The sequence below is a fragment of the Danio rerio genome, chromosome 4 (assembly GCF_049306965.1).
Source record: "Danio rerio strain Tuebingen ecotype United States chromosome 4, GRCz12tu, whole genome shotgun sequence".
Lineage (NCBI taxonomy): Eukaryota > Metazoa > Chordata > Actinopteri > Cypriniformes > Danionidae > Danio > Danio rerio.
This window is the reverse complement of record NC_133179.1, coordinates 59,190,409-59,209,292: the sequence shown is the minus strand read 5'-3', so window position 1 is coordinate 59,209,292 and position 18,884 is coordinate 59,190,409. Positions and strand designations below refer to the sequence as shown.

Below are 18,884 nucleotides of genomic sequence, written 5' to 3'. Positions count from 1 at the left end.
ACTCATAGAACAATCAATCAAAGCAACCAAAAAATGTCTAGGGATACTAATGAAAATAAAGAACTTAGGATATAATCACAACAACATTTTAACTACATGATATAAGTAATGCAAAACAAAACCATAATGTGAAAGAGTCAATGAGATGGCAGGTCTTGACATGAGGACTCCTGAGTAGCCACAGGTCCTGAGGTAGCTAGCACAACTGCTTTTATATAGCCATTGATGAGCAATGCAGGCATCCAATCACGATTTACCAAATACTCCAATCTGGATTTCTCATTCAGGGAGTCAAACAGAGAACATCATCCAAAACAACACTAGCTACATGAATACACTGGAGAGTGGAGTAGACGAGATTTCAAGCTACAGAGGTGCTGTTTGCCAGATGTTTATGAAACTGTTCTTCTCCCAGCCGCCATCAATGTGTTCACATAAATGCAAGGAGCGCGGCACATTTACAATTACAATCCCCATCTACTGCAGTGTAGGAGTGTTGGAAAACAGTACACCTATTGTACTGTATTATACTGTTATTTATAGCTTATTCAAACATTATTCAGACATGAAACATCCTGTGCACATGAGAAAATGTTTTGCTGCATTCATGTCATGTGTGCAACTTTTTGTCCATGTGTTTCTTAAGCTGCGCTGAATGAGCGAAACTCTGTAGATACTGATCAGATCTGTACGGTTTCTCTCCAGTGTGAATCCTCTTTTGTGTTTTGAGATGCATTAACTGATTAAACCTCTTGTCACAGTTTGAACACTTGTACGGTCTCTCCAGTGTGAATGGTCTGGTGCAGTTTTTGGAGCTGTAATAAAAGTCTTCTCACACTCAAAGCACATATACTCTTTCACACCAGTGTGGATCTTCATGTGTTCATTAAGGTTTGGTGATTGGTTAAAACTCTTCCCACACTGAGTAGATGTGAATGGTTTCCCTCCAGTGTGGGTCTTCATGTGTTTAATAAAGGTCTGAGGAGCTGCTGAAACTCATCCCACATCGAAGCTGCGGTCACACTAGAATTTGAGCATGCAAAATTCTGTTGTACAGCGCTGTGAAAAGGAGCCGGATTATACAAGATGATTAGACATTTAAAAAGCGAGCGATTGGTCTATATTTTACTAACTGTCCAGAGTAGGGCTGTAACGATACACGATATAAAATCGAAATCGCGACACTCAGATCTACGATCCTGTGTCGCGGTGTGATAAGGGAGAATCGCGACACACCCCGTGATACCTTGCCAATAACGTCACTCGTGCCAGCAAAAGTTGAACTAATTAACACTTTTTTTCGTTCGACATTACAAGCACTGCTCCGTTTAAGCCCTCGCAATATTTAGCCGGAAGAGCTCGCACAGAGCTCTTAGTAAGGGACTGTCTGAATGTGTCAGGAATATCAAAAACAAAACCAACTTCACCCCGCTTGACAACCGACAACGCCAGAAACATTGCCAATGCTGTCAAAGCGGCTGGATTTTCAGCGCATATACGATGATTTGCTCACACTGTTAATGTGGCTGCGCAGAGAGGTATGGGCGTTCACCAGATGTCAGGTAACAGCGCAAACTTTTCTGTATCCGTGCTGTGCGATTTCTGTTTGAACCTTTGAGAGTGCTGACTGACAAGTGCGCGATGTGTGAGGTCAGAAAACACGACGAAGCTTTCAGTTAAGATGAACACAGTTTCTATAGTTATACTTTATTTAGAGATAAAGGTATATGGCTCTGCATATAATCACTCTATCTTGCTGGAGTTTATAGCCGTTTCGCTTTACTTCAGGACGCATTAATGCCGCTCTGAAGGTCTAATCGATGTTTTAAGTTATCCAGAGCTGTATGAATGTACAAATCTTGAATATCACAATAGTATTAAATATTACTATTGTAACAACACAGACAGCAACACTTTTGCACAATCGATACCCAGCTGATTCAGTCGTTTCATAAGAGGACCGCACCTCTTCTTTTTTCCTTGTCAACATAAAGGCAGTGAGGTGCGCCTCGTTTTCGCCCCTTGTTTAACTGCAAGGCATACTTAATTTGCGGGACGATAACGTGTAACCCGTGCCTACAGACGCATTTGCCAAAGAAGCAAAATGGAAGAAGAATATTGCTGTTTGATACAGACGTGTTGATGCTTAACCAGCGCTTATGTTGACCTGGATATGCGTAATAAACGCAACAAATAGGCTTTACTTTTTATTTTACAGCTTATAAAGCATGTACGCAGATAAATGCAATATCATATTTAAACAACAAAACTGTTTACAAAAAGTCAACATATGAGCGCATTGTTGCTGTCTTTTCATCATGCAGCGCGCGCACTTGAACCGCAAGGGAGAGAGAGGAAAGCATAGGCTATATCAGGACATAATCTTTAAAATAATGATTTCTATTAAAATGTAAAAGGTTTTGTGATTATAATAATAACAGCGGAGCATTAAATAAATGCATATTTTCCGTAAAGCGGGCAATTTGAGGAAGTCTGCGATTTTTATTTGACGGAAGAAAAAAACATATGATTGGAAAAAAAAGCCTATGCCGGTTATTAAAAAGAATCAGTCAGTATTGTCGTTTTGTAATATAAATTAATTATTTAAGTGAAAATAATTTAGGGCAGTCCTATTTATTTTATTTAGATTATTCTGCTCTTCTGTGCTAAACACTGCAAGTGCGTGGAAATGCTCTGTTGTTCTGTTCCGCTATTAATATTCTAACATATAAAAATAAATCAGTATTTTAAAATGCAATATTTAATGTGTCAGACAAAAAATAGACACGTCAATTTGTTTAATATAAAATTAACAGTAATCTGACCAGTTAACCGGTAATAACCGATTAATGTTGTCGGTTAGCAAAATTAACAAAATGAGCATCCCTAGTAGCTATTTAATTTACTTTTTCTATGTAAGAGAACTTGATTGAAAAAGAATTGTCAACATGCTTGAACCATCTACACAATGGAGTTTAGTTCTGTTTGGTTTTTCAACAGTATTTTGTTACAAAGAAAACAGAAGTGATATAGCTTTGGGTATTTATTTATTTTATATATGGCTATTTATATTGTTAATAATTTGCATAGTTAATATTGTTCTTTGTTGTTTAGTTTATAAAGATTTTTCAAATGTTATTGTAAGATTTCCCCTATATTAGGCACCAGATTCAGCAAAGTTCATCAGGTCGACCCGGAGACATGAGAAGAGACCAAACTGTAGTTAGAATGGTTTATTCTGCAAGCCTGACAACACAGGATGGACAGGGATATTTATACACAGGGGCTGATAGCAGAAAGGCACTCCAAATATGGGCTAGTCATACAGCATTTTGTCTTAACATGAATCAGCATATTTCATATCTGAGCATAGTGGAATTTTCCAGCGTGGGTGAAGCTGCGAAATGAAACCAGACCATGGTCTCATATTTCTAACACCTGCAAGACTGAAACCAGACCATGGCCTCATATTTCTGACATATACACACACATATACACAAAACCACAAGCACTTCTGCACGTAGCTGCAAGCACACTAAAAAAAGAGACAGAATGTTCTCTCAGTCCCCTCTTTTAGGCCAAAGGCCTAACGCAAAGGGATTCTATCATATCGTTGACCCATCATACTGTCCATGGTGGCATAAACACGATTCATCAAACATTGTAAGAGAAAAGGACCACAGCAACAAATCAACAAAAGAATAATACATACAGGAATCATCATTGTAAGAAAAGGAGTCACCCAGCCGAACAGACCCGTCATCCAACCCCATGTGGTGTCTGTGACATAATCTGAAGTCATGGCAGTTTTTAACCCTTGGAGAGTAGACATAGCAGTACTCATTTACATACCTCCCCCTGGGATGCTGTTAAGAGATCTAGAGCCATTCTATTTTGCAAAACCATGGTACGTATATTACCCAGCTCCTTATTCTGGGCCTCATTAATTATTTTTGAGGCATTCAGCAATAGGCCCATGCGATAGTCCAGGGTCTCAATTCTTAGTAGAGCTTTTCCCACACCTATTTGCGGAAATAGAGCCAATACCACTTTGTTACCAGTGGTCCATAATTTAAAATCCTCGGGCACGTCAGTACCCCATACAGAGTCATGGGGCTTCATTTCAGGGACACTGCGTTTAACTCTTCGCTGCGCTGACAGGACCTGGGCTGTCACAATAAAAGTGTGATCAGTCACATGCACAGGGGCACACTGCCCCGTCCAGTTGGCCGGTAGGGACATGTAGGCGTTTTTCCCACACAACCACCACCCACCCTGGACCACATAAGTGCCGTTTGAAGGTCCTGAGATGTCGACTGGGGCCCCCTCTCCCGAGGAGGCAATTTGTTGACAGTTAACAGTGCTTCCCATGAAATGAGAGCCCATGGTCTGGTTATAACACACAGGGTGTGGAATAGAGTGGTTAATAAAAACCTTGTGGCTAATAGGTGAGGGTTTAGCGTGGCCAAATTTTACCCAAAATAGAGCATCACATGTACCATTTCTAATGCCAATCCGGTATGGATCGTAGTCATCGACAATTATATATGGATTCTGGTACCCTGATCCTGCAAAACTGGCAGAACATTTAGCAGCTGTTTTATTCATGGGTTTGGCATAAAGAGGGGTTTGTTTGGCTGAATGAGGCATAACAGAACATACATAACAACCAGATACATTATATGACCTAGCTAAAACTTTCACATATTGATACCACATATTATTTCCAATAGGATTGTCAGCCCCATCCTCTGCCCATCCGAATTCATGATCATGTGTCCAGCATTAGCTTGAGTCACAAGAAAGAGAAACAGTCCAATTGTCCATAGCCACTTCATGCTTATCCTTCTAGTAGTTATGCTGCGTGGAGGTGCTAGCTGATGTGGGGGCCCCCAAAGTATCTGTAAAACAAAGAGAGTCTGCAGACAGATTATCATAGTACAAAACTTATACATTTTTATTATTCAATAGGTGCTCGTTTTATCCTGGTTGCATGGATCCACTGTGGAGAAGAGGAGGTTAAAACGGCGGTTCTGGTTACAGCCACGACATCCGTCGGGGGGCCATATTTGGGGTCCCCCAGTTCTGTGCTCATTTTATTGAACTGTCTAATCATTACTCTGTCACCAACCTTAAAGGGGTGTGTTGGGTCTACCGGCATCGGGGCTGAACCAGAATGTATGTTAGTCCAGTATGCATGCAATGTTGTTAGTAGCTGTTGTGCACATTCACTCATATGAATATCCAAAGAACCGTCACCCAGTGTGGTACCCCTTTGCCTCCATGGTGAGGGAAAGGGTCGTCCCATCACAGTCTCATAAGGAGAGAGACCGTGAAGACTTTTGTGAGGAAACATCCTCATGTCTGCTAAAACGACAGGTAGCAAGGCGAGCCAATTTGAGTGCCCTGCATGTTGCATAGCCTTTCTTAATTTGTCCTTAATAGTCCTATTAGTTCGTTCTACTATACCAGATGATTGTGGATGGTAGGGAATATGTAGCTGCCAATTAATTTGGAGTTCTTTAGCTAGATTTTGTATTACTTTCGCAGTAAATGAGGTTCCCTTATCTGAGTCTATGGCACATGGTATACCGTATCTTGTAATGATTTCTCTTGTCAAACATCTGACAACTATATTAGCATCTTCTTTACTGCATGGGAAGGCTTCAACCCATTTTGAAAATTTGCCCACAAAAACCAGTAAATATTTATTAGGACCCCTCTTTGGCAGATGTGTAAAATCTACCTGCCATTCCTGAAAAGGTGTTTCAGGGAGGGGCAATTGCTGATGTTGAGCTTGAGGTTTAGTGATATTATTTTGAGCACATATCAGACATCTATCTAGCGTGTTATTGACATGGTGCTGTAAATTATTGATGCATAAAAAGGAACTCATTTTGTCTATTAACTCATTGTGTCTATTAACTCATTGTGTCTATTAACTCATTGTGTCTATTACCCCTCTTCGGCCGCGGTGTGTAACACCGTGAAGCTTGCGGACGAGAAAAGGTGCACAGGATGATGGCAGGCATAAACGGCCTTTGCCATCTAGCATTATTCCATTAGGATCAGTCGTGGCGTCACATTCAGACCAGTAAGTATGGTACTAAGTATTTAGTAAGCTGCTGTTTTAGATGTATTAGGAGCTCCTCCTGATCATCTTTCCACGCGAGGCGTGTTTTTATACGAGTACGTGTCTTTTTATCATCTGTTTCTTCCTTAACAGTTTCTGTTTGTACTATATCAAGCTTGGGATCAAGAGCAGGTATTTTTGTTGTTATTTCGTCATCGTCATAGGACGAACCCATTTTGGTTTAAAGGATAAATCGATAATCTGCCCCAATTAGTTGGCAGTGACGCGAACTGCGCAACAGCATGTCTACAAATTGCAGTGGTTTGTCCACTTCGGGCAGAAGAGATATGAGATCTTTAAGAACAGAGGGTGAGGGCGGAATTATCTCTATCCCTCGTGGTTTAGCAACCCACACCGCAGCCACATTAGAGGCTGAAGTAGTGCCCTCCGTGCTGTCGGAGGGGTCTGGTTTAGTTTTAATCATTTCTGTCAGAGACGGATAAATAGAAGGCACTGTAGGACTGTAGGAGGAACACTGACAGAGCATGAAATAGATTGCGAAGGCCCCGTATAAGGGGGTGGTGACGTCATGGTGGTTTTAGCAGCTGCAAGAGAGCCTCTCTTATCTGCCGTAAGGGCAGTATTACTTCTGCTTTTAGGTTTGGGGACAGATTTCAAAACAGTTTTGGGTGTAAAAATGCCTTTTTTATCCCTCCATATAGAACTCATTTTATACCATGTGTCATATCCATTCATCATATACTGATCATTCCATTCTGGATCCCCATATCAATTTGTACGTTAATTTATAAGCTGATTGGAGGAAACCTGGATCAAAGGTTCCTTCCCTGGGGAAGTTTCTCCATTGAGATTGCCCCTCTGTCCACCCAGCTAAGTTGGACAGCCAAGGTTCAGTGTAAAATCCCCAGCCACATCTATCCATCCATTTTTTTGGACTCTCACTGGGTTATGGTTTTGGATATCCTTGTCCCATATTGCTGAAGCTGGTGCGTAATACTTATTTACTAAAATTTATTAAACCCCTGATTTGTGGAACCCAAATTTAATCGGGTACAACAACACAAATCCTTCTGTGCAATTTACTGTTTGAAGTAAACTTGACAGGATAACCAGTGTCGAATTAAGAAATTTTCCTGATTTGTGGAACCCAAATTTAATCGGGTACGACAACACAAATCCTTCTGGGCAATTTACTGTGGAAAGTAAACTTGCCAGGATATTCTGTGCTCTAGAACACAGACCTCTCAACTCAATTGTAACTAAAATCTTACGATTTCCTGAGATACACCGGAGCAGGCAGTGTGAATAAAAAATTCTCTTACCTGGTCAGATGTATCCCGGACGAGCCCCCAGATCTGTAAGATTTCCCCTATATTAGGCACCAGATTCAGCAAAGTTCATCAGGTCGACCCGGAGACATGAGAAGAGACCAAACTGTAGTTAGAATGGTTTATTCTGCAAGCCTGACAACACAGGATGGACAGGGATATTTATACACAGGGGCTGATAGCAGAAAGGCACTCCAAATATGGGCTAGTCATACAGCATTTTGTCTTAACATGAATCAGCATATTTCATATCTGAGCATAGTGGAATTTTCCAGCGTGGGTGAAGCTGCGAAATGAAACCAGACCATGGTCTCATATTTCTAACACCTGCAAGACTGAAACCAGACCATGGCCTCATATTTCTGACATATACACACACATATACACAAAACCACAAGCACTTCTGCACGTAGCTGCAAGCACACTAAAAAAAGAGACAGAATGTTCAACTATTTGTTATTTAATAAAAAATAGTTTTAAAAATCTTTTTTTGCCCACCCCACACGAAAAAAAAAAAAAAATCGTGATACGAACCGAATCGTGGGTCAAAAATCGTGATACGAACCGAATCGTGGGTTTGGTGTATCGTTACAGCCCTAGTCCAGAGAGGTCATGTTTTGATCTTCGATAGGTCTCACACAATCAAGTTATGCAATTTTGCAGGTCAGAATTCACCAAGCTTGAACTCTGCAAGGCAATGAACTGCGAAACTTGAGGCACGAACTTGCATTTCCGGTCTGATGCATTCACGTGCGTCTGAATGGAAGTCTATGGCGAGAAAAGTCCAGTGTGACCACAGGATCCTCATGTGTCTACTAAGGGAGAATGAGCAGTAAAAACGCTTCCTACACTGAGTGCATTTGAATGGTTTTTCTTCATGTGTTGATTAAGGTGTGATGAGCGGGTAAAACTCTTCCCACACCGAGTGCATGTGAATGGTCTATCATCAGTGTGGATCCTCATGTGGTAATTAAGGGATGATGATAGGCTGAAACTCTTCCCACACTGACTGCATGTGAATGGTTTCTCTCCAGTGTGTATCCTCATGTGTAGATTAAGGTATGATGACCGGATAAAACTCTTCCCACACTGAGTGCATGTGAATGGTCTCTCTTCAGTGTGGATCCTCATGTGGTAATTAAGGGATGTTGATAGGCTAAAACTCTTCCCACACTGAGTGCATGTGAATGGTTTCTCTCCAGTGTGGATCCTCACGTGTTGATTAAGAGATGATGATTGGCTGAAACTCTTCCCACACTGAGTGCAAGTAAATGGTTTCTCTCCAGTGTGGATCATCATGTGTTGATTAAGGTGTGATGAGCAGGTAAAACTCTTCCCACACTGAGTGCATGCAAATGGTTTCTCTCCAGTGTGGATCCTCATGTGTCGATTAAGGGAGAATGAGCAGTAAAAACTCTTCCTACACTGAGTGCATGTGAATGGTTTCTCTCCAGTGTGGATCATCATGTGTTGATTAAGGTGTGATAAGCAGTTAAAACTCTTCCCACACTGAGTGCATGCAAATGGTTTCTCTCCAGTGTGGATCCTCATGTGTCGATTAAGGTGTGATGAGCAGTCAAAACTCTTACCACACTGAGTGCATGTGAATGGTTTCTCTCCAGTGTGGATCATCATGTGAATCTTAAGTTTGCTTTTGTTTGCCAAACTCTTTCCACACTGAGTACAGGTGAAACGATTCTTGTTTCTCCTTTTCAAAAAAATATTTTTTTCCTCAGTTTTGACATGATGTTTCTCCTCTTTACTCCCCTCATTCTCTTCAATGCGGTCTGAAAGAAAGAAATAAAACATTAGTTTTTTATTAAGTCTTAAAAACTCTCATCAAAAGCTGAGAAGTGAAAAGACATCACACACCTTTTCACGTACGTTTTTACAGATGTCCACATTGCAGGGCAGAAAGCAATGAGATGTATTCTTTGGCAAGTTTAGTAAATACCCAAGTGTCCACTTAATGGATGTGTGTGGTAGTGTTGGAGGAGATTTGGGATAAGGGTGGCATGTATATATATATATATATATTCTGTAGTGTTTGAATTTATCTTTCAACAGGAAACAATAATATAACTTGTCATAAAATAACCCAAACTGCTCATGCATAGTAGAATCTTTATCTACTAGGTTCTGCAATATCTTGATTATATCTGGTTCTTTGTGTTGCTCTTCCCAGATTTCTGCAATGGTGATGGGAAATACTAGTTCTTTTATAGCTGAATACACGACAACCAGGTAAGGGATGAATGCAAGATAAAAGCACCTGGTGCTTCATTCAGTGTTCCCTTTCTGTACTCAACCACAAAGTCAAATTTTTGAAGACGAAGGGGCCAGCGGATTAAACGTGAGGTGGTCTTCGTGGAGTTCATGACCCACTGAAGAGTGGAATGATCAGTGACAATAATGAAGAGTTTTGGCTCCAGGAAATGTCTACACTTTTCGATAGCCTCTAGCAGGGGTTTTCAAACTTTTAGGACACACGCCCCCCCAAGTTTGGCCAATTTCACTCGCGCCCCCTCCCTTTTTGTCCAGCGAGCCAAAATTATAAAGCATGTGCAAACATCACTCCCATATTATTTGCTGCGTTTAAAGTGCATATAATAATTACACTGAATCATAAACATGTAGCTTACCTGATTCAGTGTGATACATGAGTCTGTTTTTGATGTACGTACACACAGAAAATGCTGCTTCACAGAGCCAAGTTGAAGCAAAAGGCAAGAGTACATCAATTTCAAGTTCCGAAAGTTCAGCATATTCTGTATCCACTGCCAGCCAGAATTCTGAGTGTGGTTAAGTCGAACAGTGTCTTCAAAGTACGGTCACTTGAAAGGTGCAGAAGGGCATCCAGCGCTTTGTAAACTTGGTTCCAATTATGCTGCTCAGAAAAATACCTATTGAAATGTGCAGACAGAGATGGCAGATGGAGAGTGATTTCCGTTTTAGTAGTATCCCGGTTAAACACATTTTCTTTGTTAAATTCATCCAAGGTCAGGAACATTTCTAGATTTTCTTGCATCCACCTGCCCTCTCCATCGCTCCAGTTTCTTCACAAAGCCCACAATTTCATCAGACATTGTTAGTAGGTTTGAACACAGGCCTTGAAGGGACAAATTAAGCGAATTAAGCCAATCAAATATGTCAGACAGGTATGTACAATCTGTGAGCCACTTAGTGTCAGTAAAACGACTCCTAAAGGAAGATCCACAATCAATTAGAAAAATCCTCAGTTCGTCATGCGATGAAAAAATATGCTGCAGGATTTTGCCTGTGGAGAGCCATCTAACCTCCTTGTGTTGACTGGTCATCGTTTGTTTTTGTCCTCTTAATGCTAATTCTTTACATCGAAAAAAGTTGACTGGCTTATCTTTTGACATTGGATGTTTCATCTGAAAGTGACGCACCAGTTTCACAGGTTTTAAACAGTCATTTGCAAGGACCTCTGAACACACAACACATTGTAGACATGGTTCGTTATTAATCGTATTGTATGTACTGTTTATCATACTTCCATTGCTTTGATGCACACAGGCCTTTGGTTTTTGCAGTGAACGTTAATCCTCTCTGTGTGGAGATCCCCGTTGATGCGGAGGGTTGGTCATCTGTTTGCTTTAATGCTTCAGAAGGGCACTCGTCATTTTTTTTGTCAGTTGATTTACCGGTGTTATCTTCACCGTCATTCATTTTGAAAAGCCACAGGTACATTTTTTGTACATGTTTTACGCGATCGCATTAACTACAAAAGGTGCTTCGTGCTTGTTAGTTAGCTGCGGGACTAATCAGATTGACTCTTGTGAACATAAAAAAACATCATATTTACTCGAGTGCACACCTCAGTTTCTCGCTCCCCCCTTAACAGGCGCTGGCACCCCACAGTTTGAAAACCCCTGGCCTATAGTATGGCTAAACATTCCTTCCCTGTAGCAGAGTAATTAACCTTCAGTTTGGTCAGTGTTCGACTTCCATAGACAATAAATTCCTCCTGTCCTTGCGCCTTGTGTTGTGTCAACACTGCACCTACTCCTGAATCACTGGCATCGGTGGAAACCACAAAAGGGAGTCGGAGATCAGGATGTCAAAGCATGGGAGGCGAGGTGAGACAAGTCTTTAATTTCTTCAATGCTTTTGACATTGAGGTGTCCATTGAAAAATTTGCCCTTTTTTCTTCAATAAGTTCATAGGCTCTGCAATTTGAGGAAAGTTTGGCACAAACATATGGTACCACCCTGCTAATCCAAGGAATCTTTTAACGTCTTTGATGTTTTTGGAACCGGGTAGGATTTTATCGCTTCTACTTTTATGGAATCAGCAGGAATGGCCTGGGTGTTCACCACATGTCCCAGAAATGATAATTTATGTTGGCAGAATTTACTTTTCTTCAGGTTAATGATCAGACCAGCTTTGTGTAACTAGGTGATGACACTTTGAAGATCTTTAAAGTGTTGGGTGACTGAAGGCGAGTATATGATGATGTCATCAATATACATAAAACACATTTTTCCCCGCAACTCTCCTAGGACAGACTCCAATAATTGCTGGAATGTTGCTGGGTCATTTTAAAGTCCAAAGAGCATAACTTTAAAGTGGTATAGGCCCAAGAGCAATGAACGCAGTCTTGGATTCACTTCCAGGCTTCATAGTTACCTGCCAGTACCCACTGTTGAGATCAATCGTGGAGAAGATGACAGCACCAGAGAGGGATTCCATCTCTTTCTGTGATAGAGTTCACTTTACGATAGTCCACACAGAACCTCATACTGCTATCTTTTTTGGGGACAAGGACATTAGCCGCATTTCCACTATCGGCCAGTGCGAGCCAGGGCTTTAATCGGGCCGGGCCAATAGCCCGGGAAGTTTAGAAATGAGGCCGAAATCATGTCGCGTTTCCACTGTCGGGCTAGTAGCTCACAGCGCGTCACGCAAACACCGCCCACAGAACGTCCGCGAATCAAACGTCACACAACCCGCCCACTTTAGCGGGAATCAGGACAGGCAGATAAAGCACACCATAGAATCATCACAAAACGAAACCATTAAAATGAAGACAACCGAAACAAACAAATGACACGTTACTGTACAGCAGTACATGAAATGTCTATACGCACAGACCTGTGTATTTCCATTAATTACATTTGTTTACTCGCCGACCGACTGTTGGCATTGTGCATCGAGTGCTCTCGCCACTAACAGAGGGAACCAACACAGAGAGCGCACACATCCATAATATAAAGCCACAGAAATTCTCCTTTATAACTTGATATGGCATGTATTTTATAACATCCTTGTTTTGATAGACATCGTGTTAAGTGTTTTACAGCACAAGAGCGAGTAGCCTAATAAAATATAGCCATATTTGTTGCGTTCAGCAGCTATTCACTAAAGCTTCATTTAAAGTTTCATTTATAAATTTAACCACGTCATATAAAAACATTAACAGTTGTTTGAGGATATAGAACACATTTTGTGTTTGGACTTTCCCCCGATGCGCTTAAAGCAGCGAGTGCTGCGCAGGACTGAGTGACAGAAAAAAAGGTGTAGGCTAGATTCTGCTTTCACTCACCGAAATAATGCTCTGTTTGCGTTATTTGATTAATATCATCGCATCCAAATACTTTACATAATTTGTTAAGTTTAATGTCTTTCTGTTGTATTTATATTGTGTATTATCTCCAAAATAAATAAAGAAAAAAGCCACTCGCGGCATAACAGAGCTGTGAAGGAGCACTCTTGCCCGGTCTCACACACACATACAGGCATCTAAACGCGCACAAACAAACATTTTAAACTTGACAAAAACTCTGGAAAACCTTTACTGTTTGCTGTGTCATTAATATGGTGTAAAGATTATTATGCTTTATTGAAACAAAGGAGGACGCAGCAAAAAGCCTCACTATAAAATAAAATGCTAATATACTTTATTATTTTATGCAGCAGCCTTACATTTAAAAGGGAAACATAAGGGTGATCATACGCAAAAAGACCCCAGACTATAAGTCCAGATGTTTTCTTTCCCTTATTTCTTTATTTGTTTGGCGCATGTACTCATGTGCGATCAGAAAACTGCCCGCCTCTCCTTTCACTCCGCCCCGAAGCCCCAGCTGGCTCTCCTTGGCCCAAGGTATTTGACGGACCGAAAAAGGCTGGCCGCTGGCCCCAAGACAGCCCCGCTTTGGCCCGATTAAGCCCCGGAATAGACAGTGGAAACGTCACTGGCCTTGGCTCGCTCTCTTTAGGCGCGATAGTGGAAATGCAGCTAATGCGTGAGGCCCACGCTAAGTGTGTAGGTTCTGTGAGGCCATTCATTTGCATTTCTTTGACTTGCTCTTTAACAATCTCTTGATCTCTGGTGTTAAACGGTATGGACGTTGTCTGATCAGCACAGGGAAGTCAGTATACAAGCAGTGCTGTAGAACAGTTGTTCTTCCAAGCTGGGAGGTACATACTTGTGGATTCTGCAGAAGTAGTTGATGTAACTGGCACTTTACTTCCAGATGCAGGTGAGATTGATCAACTAATGCTTTTTATTAGTGTCTTGTCATCCCTATTATCTGGTAACTAGAATAGACTTTGTGGTGGGGGAATTGAGGTGAACAATGAAAGAGCTTGGCTTGAGTTTTTTCTGTGCACTTTTTTTCTTCTGGTGCAGGTATGTTTTATTCTGGAATGCTGGCCTGCCTGGCTCCAGTGTCGATCATGGCTTTTCCAGACCAAGCACCAATGGTGCTTGGTACAATTAGCTGTTGTGGTATGAACTCATGGGTAGGAGGACGACTTGGTTTTGCTGTAATTGTGGAGTTGGAGTTGTAACAGAGATGCTGTTGTGGAAAGGTGCAGGCCTTTGATGCTGTGTGGGTATATTTTATCTCCTTCAGCAGTGGTTCTCAATATACCAATATAAAATATACCAGGATTTCGAAGCGATGATTTTGACATGAAAAGTGACCAATCACAATCGACCTTGTCTAGTTTTGCGTAAAACGTAAGGGCGGGAACAAAGGCCTTTCTGTGTTAAAGTGACAGAAAACAACAACTTAAAAACAAATGCATTATTGAAATAATGCTCTTTGGGTGCATAGGTTTTTACTGTAGAGATGTTATTCACAAGAGTAATTAAGCCGCGGACATCCTGCCATTTTGAAGATCTACTTACGTTTGGCTCTCTTCTCACCGAAGGAGTTTACTCGCCTCTAACATATCACTCTTCTGAAGCCTAGTTTAATCTGAGAGCATACTCACACTATGTACAGTTGCTTTGAACCAGGCCAAAGCACGCTTGTCCCCCCTCCCGACTCCTCCGACATCCCGCACTCACATAACATTCAGGCTGGGCACGCTTACATCATCGATGATGCACTGTTCAGTAGAGAAGTGCTCTCGCTCAGTACAGTGGAGACTTCTCTAGTTATGTTGTTTTAGTTGTTTGGGATGCGGTGACACACAATCAAATATTTCGCCGAACAGATCCGCCAATTCTGACACTCATAAACAGTCATAAAGTCCACGTGCTGCAGGAATTAGGAGGTTTGCTGAAGGCACAGCTGTGGTGCAGTGAGGGGTTTGCGTCTTTAATAAACTACAACAGTTTTGTGTTCATTGAACTGTAAGAATGATTAATAAATGCATATGAAATAGTCCCTTAAAAGAATTGTCTTGCTTTCAGTTTCTGGCTTAGGGGCGTTTTGCACTCACACACAAGCGTACCGCGCCAAAGCCCAAGTGAACTGTGCCTGAGCCCGATTCAGCGCACTCACACTTCTCAAACGATCAGGCAAACAGGCCTGGGCACGGTTTGGATAGCATAGTGTGAGTAGGCTCTAAGAGTGTTGGCGCGAGCTGCAGGTAATGCGCAATTATTCATTTCTGCAAATGTCGCAAGTGATTTATTTTAACACGAGAGTGCAGTCATGTAGTTAATCGCCAAAACTGGATATCCGAGCTCTTGAATAGGCTTTTTCAAATGAACTGCAAGTCCTCTCATGATCTCATCATCAAATACAATTGTAATCTTTTAAAAGTAAAAATTATTTATCTTTGCTCCTTGACTAAACTTAGTCAAAAACTAACAAGTATTTAGAATTAGATTGGTGCATGACCGGTGACAATGCTAACGGACTTACTTGGCTGTATTGTGATGTGAAACTTAGCCTACCATAACTTTTAGCAAAGGTGGAACTTTTTATTTCTTTACGGCAAAATAATTATGCTAGAAATGTTTCTGGATGAGGTATTTATGTGATTTATACATAATAGAGGTATTCTGATCTGTCTTAAAGCATCACAAAATTGTACATGCATTACAGGTCAAACCAATCTGTTACATTTATCAAAATAAACAATATTAAAGCACTGCCTTGAGAAATGTAGTGTTGTCAGAAACCAAGTAATTAGTTTTTTTATTTTATTACTGACAGTGTTCTTGTCTTTTTTGTAAAATTATTTCAGTTTAGGATCAAGCGTAAAATAAAATATTGTGTAGACAACAAGCAATTTAGAAAAACAGTGTAAAATATGTAAATAAAACCCCAAGTTTAAATATTTTCATCATATACTTTAAACATTTAAAAGCTTGAAAGTATTGTTTAAAAATGGACAAAAAGTGTCTCTATGGCCTTAAAAGTATGTGGTAGTTTTGCCAGTGCTATTAAAAATGATTCATTGTCGTGTACGGAAAAAATAGTCCATACTTTGTTAATGCAAATACCTATATGTAGCCTTGTGATTTAAACAATTAAACAATTTAAATAATTGTATAATTAAAAAAGGGCCATAATGAAAAACATGTTTTTTTTCAAAAGTAATTAACTAGTACTCAAAGTAGTTTTTTAAAGAGTAATTTGTAAAATATTAGTATCATTTACTAAAACTTGTATTATTTTAGCAGTGTATTATAACTTGAGTACAAATATTCTGTTCTCTTTTCATCTGAGATAACATTAACAAATAAACAAAAAAATGCACAAGCACATTTAGTAAAGGTGTATTATATTATTAATAAATGATTAATTAATTGTTATATTATTATTAATAAATGGTTTTTATTTGTATAAATCAATAGACAGTTCATATGTAGTATTTTTATGAATTGCTAAAAAACATTGCAGGTGTTCAACACATTGCATGTCAGTCTTGGCTTATTATATTAACGCTGTTTTTAGGATCTAAAAATGTATTCTTTAAAAAGCAAAAAGATTCCAATGGCGACACCTGCTGGTACGTGAAGAATATGGTCAATACTGATGAACTTCACACTCAAATGTTTGCACATCATCAGCATGCTGTAATCCATTTCCTAAGCAGCAAAAGTCATTTTTAGACTAGTTTGTTGGCCAGTTGTAGTCAGTGCAATGCTAAACGTTATTGTTTCACTTTAATTTGTTTTGTCTCACATCGTCCCACAACAACAACATATAGTTTAGAATACTGTATAATGTTTTATAATAATTAATTATTTTGGTGTCCATTTCATTCAGCAGATTTAAAATTAGGGGCATCCACGTTTTTTTTGACATACTGTAAATCAGGGTTTCTACAGGTGTCACCAAGTTAAATGTAAGACTTTTTAAGACCATTATGAATGAAATTTTAGACTAAGGAATTTTTCAATTGGCCCAGATGAAAAAGATTTTTATTCGTCCAAACAAAAAATATTTTAATATAAAATATTTAATAATACAATAATAAATCAATAATAATAATAACATTAAAATATTTTAGATATTTCTTAGCAAAAGATCTTAAATATTGTGTAAAAACAAGAGAGCTCTACTTGGATCCACACACTTTTTTCCCCAAAATAAACTTTCTATAAAATAAAAAAAAAACAACAAATTAACAAATGTTTTAAAAGTTTTAAAAACTATATTAAACTAAATCTATGCACAACAATCTGTCCAGGTCGATATCCTCAGCAGTCCTTATCATTATGATAAACAGAGTTAAAATGTCTTGTTGGTGATTGTATGGGTTTTGGCCAGATTGGGTAACAAAACATGAACAAAGGAAAATGAAGACTTGTTTAAAAAGATTTAAGACCTACAGCACAATATTTCAGTAAATTTAAGACTTTTTAAGGCCTAAATGTTTGATTTTGGAATTTAAGACATTTTAATACCCAGCGGAAGCCCTGTTTAAACACAATAGCCCTGGTAATTAGTTATTATAATAATGTAGTTCAAACTAAGATACTATCTGTGAGAACTATTAACAACTACAAAAACAAGTTTAAACCCATAAAGAAGTTGATAAAAAAAGGGAATTGTAATAAACGTGACATATGCAAATGGAAAGTACTAAGCCAACACTATCACTGTAATAGCAGATATCTTCTATGAGAATACTGTAGGTCAAATATTCTCAGCTCAGTTAAACTTTTTTAGTTTTTATTTATTTTATATAGCGCCAGTGCTCAAGGACGCTTTACAAACAAAGAGAACAAGAAAAGCAATAACCTTAAGAAGGTGGTGAAAATAGGAGACGAATAATACATAACAAGTCTGACATAAATAAGAACAAGTGATGAAACTCATTCTTTCTTTCAATGAGTGCTTATGTGCGTTTAGGAGAACTAGGCAGCACACTCAGGGCTGCAAGATGGATTAATTTAGTATTCTTATTATTAAAATATATCTGAATGAGGATTAAATGACTGAGTTGGTCTTTGAGAATGAAAACCAACCTGTTTGTTCCTGCAGATCTTCCTGTTTGACTGTGAATGTTTCTTCAATCTTCACATCTTCACTCTCCTCTTTAATAAACGCCATCTTTATAACAGTGTGGAGATCAGTCGCTTCAGCAGGAGTTTTTCTCTGCGTTTGGACACTTTATCCTGTTTAAAATAAAAATAAAAAAACATTAAAAATGTCCTGATTAAATTAATTAAAACAATGAACAGAATCAAAATAACTTCTCTTCAATACTTGCTTTAACAGTTTCATATGAGAGTCATTACCAAAAATAAATCAGGTAAGTCTGAGCAAGACACAATGAGTTGATTAAAACTAGTACTCCACTTCTTATATATAGTGATTTATCCTTAGAATGGAATGACATTATGCTTTTTAATAAATTAAACCTTAATTAAAACACTTATTACTGACATTTCTGTTGCTTTATTCAAACAATAGCCCTAATTACTGTGAGTAAATTGTACTTCGTTGTAAAACGGGTAAAAATAATGTCAACAGCAGGTTCCTAATTTAGCATCGGATGAAAACCCTGAAACTTTATTCAATCGCTTTATATTTATGTAAAGGTTTTAAAAACAAACCTTTCTTCAGCTGAATCAAGCGCAAGAGCGGCGCAGCCTAATGACGTCACACGCCACGCCAAAATAAAAGTCTTTTGTTTTTAGTTTTTTGCCACTTACTGTTGCAGTCATGTTCAAACATTTCTCTCCCTAGTTTTCTACTTTACACTTGCTCTCTCTCTCTCTCTCTCTCTCTCTCTCTCTCTCT

General features: G+C 39.2%; 3 protein-coding genes across 6 annotated transcripts in view; 1 reads left to right on the top strand and 2 right to left on the bottom strand.

Moving 5' to 3' along the window:
* LOC100537530 (uncharacterized) overlaps positions 1-18,884 on the bottom strand; it is an 858,077-nt gene that overhangs the window by 9,108 nt on the left and 830,085 nt on the right. The window lies entirely within an intron of this gene.
* LOC137491106 (uncharacterized) overlaps positions 1-18,884 on the top strand; it is a 1,257,671-nt gene that overhangs the window by 1,005,426 nt on the left and 233,361 nt on the right. The gene's annotated exons all lie outside the window — the stretch shown is intronic.
* LOC137491102 (uncharacterized) lies at positions 3,219-18,736 on the bottom strand. 3 transcript variants are annotated; one of them, XR_012402603.1, is made up of 4 exons: positions 18,698-18,736; positions 18,107-18,256; positions 7,417-9,209; positions 3,219-4,901 (listed from the first exon to the last, which is right to left on the bottom strand). XR_012402603.1 is itself a non-coding variant. In XM_068220193.2 (3 exons), the coding sequence occupies exons 2-3, from the start codon at positions 18,189-18,191 to the stop codon at positions 8,227-8,229; spliced, it is 1,068 nt and encodes a 355-aa protein (XP_068076294.1). In that variant the 5' UTR covers positions 18,192-18,256; positions 18,698-18,736; the 3' UTR covers positions 3,219-8,226. The 3 variants fall into 3 exon arrangements, 2 of the variants coding, with proteins under 2 accessions (XP_068076294.1, XP_073804865.1); XM_068220193.2 differs by having other exon boundaries at positions 3,219-9,209; XM_073948764.1 differs by lacking the exons at positions 18,107-18,256; positions 18,698-18,736 and adding an exon at positions 10,065-10,325 and having other exon boundaries at positions 3,219-9,209.